The sequence below is a fragment of the Amblyraja radiata genome, chromosome 11 (assembly GCF_010909765.2).
Source record: "Amblyraja radiata isolate CabotCenter1 chromosome 11, sAmbRad1.1.pri, whole genome shotgun sequence".
Lineage (NCBI taxonomy): Eukaryota > Metazoa > Chordata > Chondrichthyes > Rajiformes > Rajidae > Amblyraja > Amblyraja radiata.
Genome location: NC_045966.1, coordinates 41413247 through 41426408, shown reverse-complemented (window position 1 = coordinate 41426408; position 13162 = coordinate 41413247). Strand labels below are relative to the sequence as shown.

Below are 13162 nucleotides of genomic sequence, written 5' to 3'. Positions count from 1 at the left end.
AGGCAATGCATATGCACAAATCAAACACAATTGAAAACATGCTTTACCCAGACACTCAGTAAATTGGAGGACTTCACCAGACCATATGACATATTTCCTTGTTTTAGACAGTGTAGGATTCAAATGCTCTGCTTGTTGTGGTGCATGGCTTGATTGTATTTATTTATAGTATTATCTAACTAGACTGGGAAGCACATCAACAAAAGCTCTTATCTTTTGGTTACCATCACATACAGCAGCATGCTCCAGGCACCCACCACCCTTTGTGTAAAATACTTGCCCGGGTATCTCCTTTAAACTTTCACCGCAAAGCTATGCTCTCTAGTCTTTGACATTTCCACACTGGGTAAAAGGTTCTGACTGTCTATCTTACCATGCCTCTCATAATTCTATATAGGAGGGCCCCCTCAACTTCCAGCATTCTAGAGAAAAATATCCAAGTCTGTCCAACCTCCTTGTGTTGCTCACATACCCTGTAATGTTGACAGCATTCTGAGTAACCTCTTCTGCACCATTTCCAAAGATTCTAATTATTCCTGTATTGCGACAATACTCCAAATATATGTAGAGGAAGGAACTGCATTTACACCGAAGATGGACACAAAATGCTGGAGTAACTCAGCGGGTCAGGCAGCATCTCTGGAGAAAAGTAATAGGTGATGTTCTGAAGAAGGGTCTTGACCCGAAACATCACCTATACCTTTTTTCCAGCTATGCTGTCTGACCCGCAGAGTTACTCCAGCATTATGTGTTTATATCCAAATCTCTGTATCTCTGTGCACACGACAATAATAAAACAATACCAATACTAAATGCTGATCCTCTGATAAAAGTATTTTTTATAACAATTGGGAGAATATAGCACATGTGTGATTTTGCCATTTCCTTCGAATGTAATTGTATATTTAAGCCATGGATGAGACAAATGTCCTGCTTCTATGAAGCCTATATAGCTGCGCGATTCAAACTGCATTAGTATGGTTTTAGTCAAGAGCATCTGGGCTCAAATGGTGCAACAAAATTCTCACTTGGCAACACTCATGCCTTAAACACATAAATTATGAATTCAATATCAAACCTAGACATGACTGTTGATCCAGACTTACATTACACCTCTAATAGACTGCTACAATATGTCCTCCTGTAGCTCATTTAGTCGACAGAGAAGATCACTTATTCATATTGAGATTTTCTCATTCTCCTGCTGTTCTGGTAATAATTGTGCGTAATTAACCAATATCAGGTTGGCTGGCCATTGAAATCGATTTCCATTGATGGGACCTTATATGTGTACAAAATCGCCACCATCTTTGATGACAATAATAACAATCATTGTATCTAAAATGATTACTTGGCTACAATAATTCTTCAGAAACTCTGAAGAGTCCATTTAAATACGATTTATTTTCTCTATATTCCCATCAATGTTCGCTGAAAAGGTCTTGGAAACAAATGGATTTTGGCAGACACTGTGTACTTCAAAGTTGGCATAAATTTCAAGTAGAAAATAATCTATAATTTCACAGTAATGAAACTGGAGTAAAGCCACAATGTTAGCTGTTAGAGTAAATTGGAAAATGTCACACAGCTTCAGTCTGAGGGCATTGTCTGAGGCTGAAATTAATCATTATTGTTTGAGCAATGAAAGCAAGTTCAAACTGCAAATAGTCCTTAACTACAGATGGCCTACAATACTTGCTCCTGAAATTTATTTGAGAAGGTTCTCCAATCAAGTCATTATATATTTTTGTACCTCCGTTTGACTAAACATAGCCTTAAATAGACAATAGGTTAATATCATATTGGTCAACACACTCTTTTCCCTTGGTCTTGGATGAAATTTTAAAGCTTACATTTACACAAGAATGAAAATAAGATCTTAGTTTAGTTTAGTTTAGAGATACAGAGTGGAAAGAGGCCCTTTGGCCTACCGAGTCCGCATGACCAGCAATCCCCGCACACTAAGACCATCCCACACACACTCAGGACAATTTACAATTTTACCAAGTCAATTAACCTACAAATATGTGGAGTGTGGGAGGAAACCGGAGCACTCGGAGAAAACCCATGCAGGTCATGGGAAGAACCTACAAACTTCATACAGACAGCAGGCGTAGCCAGTATCAAACCCGGTTCTCTGGCGCTGTAAGGCAGCAACTCTACCGCTGCATCACCGTGCTGGCCCTATCCATATTCAAAATTTAAACTGCACGAAGATTGCATTAGTATGTACATATTCATTGTGTGATAATTGAAGAATATGTAAACCAAAATAAAATCATGGAAACACTGAACCATTTAACATTTTGTGCTATGCTTGACATTAAGTTTGGCACCACAGCCTTGTTTTGATGACTCACATTTAAAATCATTCATGGACCCAGCTTCATCATTACTAAACGAGTTTTCGCTGCCAAGTACCCCCTGTCATAAAGCTAAGGAACAAGATGCAAAGTGCATCCATCCCTTTTGTTTAATGGGTGAGCCCTTCTCTCAAAGGTGAGTGCAGTGGTTTTTCAGACATAACAACACCTTAATTTAATTATGTCCCTGTTCCCCACCCCTTACCTAAAACCTTTAGACATAATTTCATATATACCCTTTAGTTAACCAGTTTAGCAATGGAATTAACATTTTTTCTAATCCAGCAATGTCTCTCATGAGGTAAAATATTTATTTCAGATACATCAGGAGCGGGGCCTCACACTCGCCCGGCGCGGCTTTAAATGGCAGCGGACTTGCTAGCGCCCGCCGGGGGCTCCAACATCGGGACCCGGAGCAGGGCCTTACATCGCCCGGCGCGGCTTTAGTGGCTGTGGGACTAGCTAGCGCCCACCGGGGGCTTTGACTTTGACTTCAGGAGAGGAATGGAGAGCAGGGGAGAGACAAGACTTTGCCTTCCATCACAGTGAGGTGGAGATTCACTGTGATGGATGTTTGTGTAAATTGTGTTGGTGTGTGTCTTGGTTCTTTCCTTGTATGACTGCAGACACCAAATTTCGTTTGAACTTCATGTGAGGTTCAAATGACAAATAGACTGTATTGTATTGGTATTGTATTGTATTGTCATCCCACAGAAGGCCTTGGAGGCCAATTCACTCAAGAGAGAGTTTGATATAGCTCTTAGGGTTAACGGAATCAAGGGATATGGGGAGAAAGCAGGAACAGGGTTCTGATATTGGATGATCAGCCATGCTCATATTGAATGGCGGTGCTGGCTCGAAGGACCGAATGGCCTACCCCTGCACCTATTTTCTATGTTTCTATCATGTAAAGCAGCATTCCCCCACAATTCCCACGACTGACTCCATCTACATTTCAAAGATGGATACAAAGTGCTGAAGTAACTCAGCGGGTTAGACAGCTTTTCTGGACAAAAGAGATAGGTGACATTTTGGGTCGGAAACATTCTTCAACCTCCAGCACTTTGTGCCTATCTTCAGTAAAATAGAAGGGTTCCGACCCAAAGCGTCACCCATCCTTTTTCTCCAGAGATGCTGCCTAATCCGCTGTGTTACTCCAACATTTTGTGTCTATCTTCGGTATAAACTAGCATCTGCAATTCCTTCCTACACATTCCATCTACATTTCATGTTCCCTCGGAAAGAAGTTAGCATATAATCAAAGACTACTCATAACCCAATCATTCCCTCTTCTGCCCACTCACGTCGGGCAGAGATGCAAAAGCTTTAAAGCACGGACCACCAGATTCAAGGACAGCTTCTTTCCACTGTTATCAGACTCTTGAATGGATCTCTCACAAACTAAGGATATATACCCAACCCACCAATCGACCGCATTACAGGCCTTGTGGTTTTCTCATCTTAACTTTCTCTTGTTGCTGCAACATGATTCTACACAGTTTCCCTTCTTTTTGCACAACCTGTTGTACTCATGTATGGTTTTGATTGTAGTCATGTATTGATGTTTTTATTGAAGATAGACACAAAATACTGGAGTAACCTGGATGTTTTTTTCGTGCAGTTTCTCACTCTATCTCAGTAATATTTTCTGCACTAACCAATCTCTCTTGCAAACAAGCGTCAACCATCCCAAGGTAGTAAAACATGTTTTTTTTTCTAAATTGGTTTCCTCAGAGTAAATCTCTCCAATCTACTTTGCATTGAATTCCACCAACATCATGCTTGTTCTCATTTAAATCATCCTGAATCTACAGCTATTACCAACAATTGTGCTGATCCAATTCAAGTTAGATACAGATTTTAAAATGTTGCTTTCCAAGTCTAAATTGTTTTTGAAAATTAACTAATGAATCCAAAACTGATGGACGAGGAACATTTTTACGATCTACAACCCAGTTTTAAAAAAATCAACTACTGCCATGCTCTCATATATCTGAACAGATATTTTACCCTTCATGCTGCTTTCTTCTTTATGTGATGAACCATTTGCTTAATACGCCTGCCAGTGAGAAATAGGGTATTTCTACTTCTTCTCAAAGTATGTGGAAAACAGAACACTACAGTACAGGAACAGGCCCTTGGCCTGCATCGCTTGTGACAATAAAAAAATAAACCCATCTGTCTTCCATTACTTCCACTAGCAGTGTATTCCAGGCGACTACCAGCAAAAAAAATGCCTTGTAAATCTCTTTTCAAATATCTTTCTCTCACATGAAAAGTATGTTGTCTGTATTTGACATTTCCACCCTGGAGAAAAAAGTCAGACTATCTACGCTATCTGCATTCATTACGTTATTTGTTCTATCAAGTCACCCCTCAGTCCATGATGCTTCAGAGAAAACAATTCAAGTTTCTCTAACTTCTTCAGCCTAATATGCTCTAATCCAGGCAACATCCTCGTAAATCTATTCTGCACCCTTTTCAACTCTCCACATCCTGCCTGTAATGCAGCGAATAGATGTAGACACAATACGCCAAATGAGACCAAACCAAAGTTTTGTATAGCTGCAACATAACTCCCCAATATTTCATTCAACACACCATTCAATGCTGCCAAGTATGCTGTAAACCTTCCCTCTCATCCAATCTATGTGTGCAGCCACTTTCAGGGAGCTGCGGATTTGCACCGTACATTCCCTCTGTAATTCAGTGCTTTAGTGGTCCTGCCATTTACTGTACACTTTCTCCTCAATGTATCCTCTCAATGGGCAAAACCTCATACCTGTCCAAATTCTCCCATTTCTCTGCCCACAGGCCCATTGATCTATATCTGGCAGAATCCTTGGACAACCTGCCTCACTATTCACAATTATTGTTAAGTTTTTGTGTCATCTACAGACTTATTAATCAGTCTTCTTACAGATCCATCCAAATTGTATATATTTATTGCACACAGCAAATGTCCCAGCACGAATCATTGCAGAACATCCAAGATTCCAAGTCAATGTAACACCCCTCCACTACTACCCTCTGTAGTGCATACCCGCATGTACAACTCAATGTTCAATCCAATCTCCTTGGATGCCATGTGCAGTTGACCATGAGGGACCTTGTTGAAACCTTTCTAAAGTCCATGTATGTAACATCTTCTGCCTTCATCAATATCTTTGCCACCTCCTCAAAAAACATGATCATGAGACAAATAAATCCCAGGCATAAAGCCATGTTGACAATTCCAAATACTGATATTCCAAATACCCCCAAAATTCTATGCTTTACTAGGTGAGAGAAGATCCTATCTCAAAGAATCCTCTCCAATAATTTCCCTTCACTGGCTATAATTTTCTGTTTTGTTTCTACTGCCCTTTTCAAATAATTGAATAACATTGGCAATTCTCCAGTTCTTTGAGACCTTGCTTGTAGCTATAGAGGACATGATGATCTCTGTTAAGGCACCAGAAACCTCCTCTCTTTCCCCCCTCAATAACCTAGAATAGGCCCTGGGGACTCAAACACCCCGATGCTCTTGAAGAGACACACCACCTCCGTCTTGATATAAACATGCCCAAGAATCTCAGCATAACCTCTTGCTATTCTCCGTGCCCTTCTTCTTGGTGAATACTGATGCAAAATATAAAATAAGTGCCAAGTCCATGCCACATTTAATTTGATGTGAATGTTTACTAGCCTTGGATATCTTTTGAAAGCACCTGTTGAATTGCTTTACAAAAACTTAGTGAACTGGATGAAAAGCTGCAATGCTGTAAGAGCACTGTAGCATTTATGCCTGAATATCCATTGAAATGTCGATGGGGCAGGAGTGGGATCTAGAATTTATTGTGGTAGAGGAAAGAAACATAGGCCAGAAAGATTTTGCTGTGTTTTTCCACAACCAGGTACACTATTGCCATGTTCAATTTGACTATGTATTTATTGCTTGGTAGAGATTTAAATCTTAATATTACTATTGAAGCCCCACAATTTTGCAAGATATTAATATGCATTAAGGAATAGCCATTGCAAAGCAGGTGACCCTGTTGCTCAAACATGTACAAGCCAACTAACTAATTTTGCATGCAATCTTTCTAAAAAGAACAGGAATTTAAGGCCCTTGCAACCACTTCTTTATTGGTTATCCATTTATCAGATGGTAAACAAGCAGACAGCAGTTGAAGATAATATCATGACCACAAGGAGCAATGCAAGTGATCTTATATTGGTTCCAAACATACAAAAGATTGAGCTACTTCAAGCTATGGTATTGATTGTTGCAGCATCATAACTTATTTTTACTGTCTGGCTCCAAATTGAATTTCAAGGCAAGAAGAGCGACCTCTACACTGACATGGTTATAAGATGAATTAGACATGTTTTGACAGTGCAATTGTAAAGTCCTAAATAAATCTTTCAAGCCATGTCATAGTTTTATAAAGTGTCTGGGAGTTAAAAATCATTTAAAAAAATCATTGATTTGGTACTGGGCAGGAATGTTAAAACAAGATACTTTGGCATGAATTTACAACGGGCGAGTGGACTGAACTTCAGACTTTTTGTAAATGGTGCCACAATAAGGTGACTCTTGCATGTGTGATCTCTGCAAAACATAATTTTGTGGCAATAACGTACCATTGAACCATTGAAATTCTCTAGGGGCTTCTCAAATTATATAGATTTGTTGGATCTCACTTGTATGAATCACAAAGATAAACAGCAAGAGGGAAACTATTGGGCCAACCACAATTCGAATTATTTCATCATATTTATTTTCCAGTGTTCACTCCATAACTATTTTAATCTTTATTAGGTTATGATAATTTGGAATTTAGGAATTAAATCATGATGCCTCCTCCTTACTTGTCACATTTGAAGGAAGGTTTAATATTCCAGTGACCCAGCTATCATTTTTAGTTTATCTTATACAAAGAAGTAGCTTGGAAAGTAAGTAGCGAAATGGCCAAACTCTTGGACAGTTTGATCAATGAATGTCCCAGAGTACATCAAAAATGGAAAAGTAGTCTTGGTGCAACATGTCTTCACACCAATGTAGTTTTAGTGCAATGTGAATAGAGCATTAGGCAAGGAATAACAAGTAAGCTCTTACTTTTGAATCAAAGTTTTCTTGGCATTCAACTTGCAGTCCAATTTTGCACCAAGCAAGGAATAACAAGTATGGTCTTCCATTTAAATCAACGTTGCATTCAATTTGTGTTTCAGAGGCTTTTAGATAGGCAGGTTATGCGGGGAATGGAGGATTATGTACAATGTGCAGGTAGATGAGAATGGTTTATCTTGGCATAATGTCTGTCACATACATTATGGATCGAAGGGTCTGCTCCTATGCTGTACTTTTCTATAGGACACAAAGTGCTGGACTAACTCAGCGGGTCAGGCAGCATCTCTGGAGTATATGGAAAGAGAGAAAATACTGGAGGAACTCAGCCTATATGGCAGTATCCCTGGAGAACATAGATAGGCGACAGCTGGGGTCAGGAACCTTCTTCAGACTGATCGCAGGGGAACATTGTCTCCAGGGACACTGCCTGACTGGCTGGCTTACTCCAGTACTTTGGTTGCTTCTTAGTAAACCAGCAGCTGCATTTCCATTTCTGTTCACTTCTATGTTCTATTATGTCTGCCTATCATTATTGCTTACCCTTGTGAACTATGAACAGTTCCGAGATGATTCTGGTAAGCTTTTCATGGAAACTGACACAGGAAGCTAGAAGTAAGAGACCATATTCTTCCCACTCACCTCACATGGTAGATTTTTCCATTCACCAGTTAGCTCTCTTCTCCATTCTGCCAGAAGTGTGTCAGTATTTCCAGTATCATTTTGCAAAGTTGCAGCATTATATGGGGCTAAAAAGAGGAAATCATTCTTATTTGATATCTGATCTGGACGGACTTTATAAGAGTACGTTCGAGAGAGGGACCCATTCCCAACTAATTCAACAAAATGAGGACTTCCTTTGTAATCAGGTACAGTTTGAAGATAAACATGGGAATTTGGGTACGTGTCTCTCCTATCCCAGCGTCTTAAGTTGCAGCAGGAAGCAGAAGATTCACAGCAGGAAGATCGACTTCTATCAGAGTGGCACATGCTCACAATGAGGACAATGAGGACCACGAGAAGAATGGAGGAGGTCGACGCCAAAGTGATGATTAAATAAAAAGCTAAATTGGAACCGTGGCTGATGTCCTGGGACTGTGTTGTGTGGTCTCTTAGAATTTCCCCACCATCTTCGGTGATCAATAGATTGATGGTGACGGTGGTGGAGAGGGGTGGATGACCATTGTCTTTCACTGCAACCACTAGTTTTTGAATGTAATCATCCTTTTCCGTCACGGGGCGGGCGGTCCTGATTTCTCCCGAACTGGGTGCCACAGTAAATAGACTTGAATCCGTTGCTCGAAGCAACTGATAGGACAGCCGAGCGTTCTGGCCGGAATCAGCATCTACAGCCATCACTTTGGTCACGAGATAACCCGGATCAGCAAAGCGAGGTAACCTTATTTCAGAATTGTTCTTCGTCATGGGAGCGATGACTTGGGGTGCGTTGTCGTTCTGGTCCAGGATAATCACGTTCACAGTCACATTGCTATCAAGTGCTGGAGACCCAGAGTCCCGAGCTTGAACTTGGACCTGGAAGTTCTTGACTTCCTCGTAGTCAAAAGAGCGTTGGGAATAGATCACTCCGGTGTCCGAGTTAATTGAAACATAGGCGGAGGCAGGCACGTTATGTATTTGGCTGTTGAGGATCGAATAGGTCACATACGAATTTCTATACTGATCCGGGTCGAAAGCGGAGACAGAGCCGATGGATGAACCAGCAGGACTGTTCTCTGGCACATAGACTGTGTACGAAGCCTGGGTAAAACGTGGTGGATTGTCGTTAACATCGGATATATGAATAAGGATGGTTTTATTAGTGGAGAGCGGAGGAGTCCCTGTATCAGTGCACACTATGTCAATCGTGTACTGAGTTGCCACCTCTCGGTCCAGTTTGCGGCTGGTGAGGAGCGTGTAGGTGTTCTTCTTAGATGTTTTGAGATTAAATGGTAGGCCTTTCGAAATGTGACACTGGGTCTGCCCGTTCTCTGCGGAATCTCGGTCCGTTACTCGCATCAGGGCGACGAAAGTCGCAATTGGCTCATCCTCCTGAATGGGGCTTGTCACCGACATCAGCGTTAACTCGGGTGAGTTGTCGTTCACGTCACTGATCTCCACGATAACTTTGCAAAGTGAGAAATGAACACTGTCCTTGGCTTCTACGTTAATCTCGTAAAAACTGTTTTCCTCAAAGTCCAACCTTCCTTTTATTCTCATCTCTCCCGTCTTGGCACCCAGGCTAAAGAGATCACGTACTCTAGCCGGGGTGCTGCTACTAAATGAATAGTTGATGTCGCCATTGGGACCTTCGTCCAAGTCAGTGGCGTTGAGTTTGATGACTACCGTACCGACCGGGACGTTTTCTGGTAACTTCGCCTTGTAGATGGCCTGGTCGAACACGGGCCAATTGTCGTCGACATCAAGGACATTGATGATGATTTTCGCCGTGCCCGATCTCACTGGGGTCCCGCCGTCAATGGCTGTCAGAAGTAATCGATGGGTTGCCTGTATCTCCCTGTCCAAAGGCTTAGTCAGCACCAGGACTGCAGTTATACTGCCGTCGCTGCTGTTTTTGACTTCTAAGGCGAAATGTTGATTGGCGTTCAGATGGTAAGTGCTGATGGAGTTAGTGCCCACGTCGGGATCGTGCGCGCTCGGGAGCAAAAAGCTCGTACCCGGCGCCACCGATTCCACGATCTCCAAACGTAGCTCCTCATTCGAGAATCTGGGGGCATTATCATTTATATCCAATATCTCGACTTCGGCGCTGTACAACACCACGGGGTTATCAAGCATAATGTCATTACTCAGAACGCATTTACTGTTCTGTCCACAGAGTTTCTCTCTATCTATCTTAATATTCACACACAGATCACCGTTATCTAAATTTACCTTAAAATACCGCTCACTTGCCTCGGATATTATCCGCGGTTTGCGATTAGCAAAATCCTTCACGTCTAAATCTAAATCCTTGGCGACATTCCCAACAAAGGCCCCTCGCTCCAACTCTTCAAGAATTGAATAACGGATCTGTCCAGAGACATCTTTGCAGACACAAAGCAGGAAAATGAAAGACCACGTTAGCATTCTCTGTCCGAATTAGTCCTTGCATTCGGAGTGCTGTGTGAATCCAAACGGAGAGATCGCTGCAACCACCTGTATGCAGCCTAATGCCGAAAATAAAATCTCCTGAAGAATAGTTGATATCCTCTTCTAGTAGTTGAGAAAGATTGTGTGGGAAAACATGGCTGTTAGAGGCGAATGTAAACACTAAATCACTGCTTTTTCTTTCTTTCCGGTTCTTCGCCTTGCGCGGTGTTCGGGGAGGAGGGATGGATCTGTGGCAATGTCTGGGTGCCTCATTGGTACACAGCGACACAAAGAGTCTCGGCCAATAATTGCACGGTGCCGTCCCTCAAGCTGGTTGCGTCAACAGTGCAGAAGGAAGTTGTCATTTGGCAAGCATTTTCAGAATGGTAAAATGAGTCTTTTGAGTGCGTGCACGTCCCACACTGAAATTGTATAGCAGTCCGCAATACAGTGCCGTTTAAAATGTTGCAAAAAGTCCGATTTCACTTCCACTGAAAATCGTTTCTGCAACTGTTGTTCGCTAGTCCCCGAATAACAATGGAGAAGAATCACATCTCCAAAACGTTAGTGTGAGTGGATCATTCTTCCAGCCAGCTTTCTTTCAAGCACTACTTAATATAACGATCCTAAAGTTTAACTGTTCGCTGTGTTTTTTTTAATCAACTTTCGTATTTTTTGTAAAGTAACTGGAACCGTTGATTTTCTCCAACGAAAATGTTAGTCACTTCACGTTACAAGGCTTTCGATGTGGCTACGTGCATTGACTAATATTTTATATAACTAAGGTCACTGCAGTTTACGGTAAGGTTGGTTGCTTAGTTCTAGTGCGGGCGGATCTGCCCCAATAGCACCACCGCTATTTCAAAAAGAATAGGAACCATTTTGCTGCCGATCTTTAAATGGTTAAAGAGGATTATTGGTAAATGAAAGGAAATTCACAGTTCATCAACACTGCTCGTTTAATATTTCAGGCACAGTCAATAGCAAGGACAAGAAGTTAATGGAACTTTGCCAGCAAGGAACACAATTTTAATATTATGTGTGCTGTTAACGATGGTGTCACTTCCATGCAGTGCTGTATTCAATCAAATTAAGTGTTTCGTGCGCGTAGCTTTAAAGGTAGCCTTTTTGTCAGTGCCGGATTCAGACAATGAGTTGCCAGCGATAATGAATGTAGATGTGCAAATCTGTGAGTGGCACAGATCAACAGGCTGGTCAGGTTTCAGTAATCTCCATATAGTAAATTAAATTGCCACATTGAGCACAGTAACACACACCACGTGCCAATTTAATTTTCATCAATTTAACTGGGAACAAGAGCGAACATTGCAAACGATAATGCTCTTGCAACTTTGTTTATTGTGGATACCATCAGACACAATGAACAGATGTTTAACTAATTACTGGTAACACTGTAGAACTGTAACATATCAATAAGAACCTCAGCCACTGAGTTTGCTCAAGGCTGAGATTAATAGATTTGTTTCGACACCAGAGTAAACAGAGTATTTGGGGATGAAGAGCAATGTGCTTGGGTCACAGACTCAGCCATGATCTTATTGAATGTCTAAAGAAAGTAAACTACTGGGATCATGTAACCATAGCACTGCTTTTTATGTTTGAATATTATTGAATCCTTCAGATCTTTCAAATCCAACAAGCTGTTTCCTTTAACTTTAAGTCTGAAGGAGGATTCTGAACCAAAACGTCACATGGTCCTTTTCTCCAGAGATGCTGCCTGACCCAGTGTGTTACTCCTGCATTTTGTGTTTCCTCGATCCCTTCCCTGTAGATATTCCCTTCCAGATTCTCGACACACGTGACAATTATAAACCAAAACCAAGACAAATACCATTTCCCATCTCTGATGAAACTGCTCTGTTGTATCATCTATACCAGAACTTCCAATATGCTTTAGGAACACATGTATATCCCATCCTTTGGCTTCATGTTTCATTCAATTTCACTCCTTACGCACTTTTGTCTTGTTTTTGGATGTGGAGTGGAACTATCCTGTGGTGGGAGAATCTAGGACCAGAGGGCACAGCCTCAGACTAAAAGGATGTACCGTGAGAAAGGAGATAAGGAGCTTTCTTCCCCCTTCTACAATCAGTACGAAGTCCAGACCTGAAACCTCACCTACCCATATCCTCCAGAGACGCTGCCTGACCCAGAAAAATACAGTGCTGGAGTAACTCAGTGGGTCAGTTAGCATCTTTGGAGAACATGGATAAGCAATGTGTCGGGTCTGGAACCTCCTTCAGACTAAGCAGAAAAGTCCCAATCCAAAACATCACCTATCCACTTTCTCCAGCCATACTGCCTGACTGGCTGAGTTACCCCAGCTCTCTGTGCTTTTTTTGTAAACCAACATCTGCAGTTATTAGTGTACAACTTCTTAGTTTAGTTTGGAGATACAGCATGTAAACAGGCCTTTCGGTCTACCGAGTCGGCACCGACCAGTGATCCCTGCATACCAGCACTATCCCACACACTAGGGGCAACTTACAGACACCATGTGGGAGGAAACTGAAGCATCCAGGGAAAACCCGTGGTCAGGATCGAACCCAGACCTCTGGTACTGTAAGGCAAGAACTCT

At 41.7% G+C, this 13162-nt stretch overlaps 1 protein-coding gene across 2 annotated transcripts in view; it reads right to left on the bottom strand.

The window, feature by feature from the left end:
• LOC116978584 (protocadherin beta-7-like) overlaps positions 1-13162 on the bottom strand; it is a 189498-nt gene that overhangs the window by 150010 nt on the left and 26326 nt on the right. The window contains exon 1 of one of the 2 annotated variants that reach the window (XM_033029817.1): positions 8116-10853. The exons of the other annotated variant lie outside the window; for it this stretch is intronic. Coding sequence (XP_032885708.1) covers positions 8116-10560 — 2445 coding nt within the window. The 5' untranslated portion in view covers positions 10561-10853. Of the gene's footprint in view, positions 1-8115; positions 10854-13162 lie in introns of those variants that run through there. 2 annotated transcript variants of the gene reach the window in all.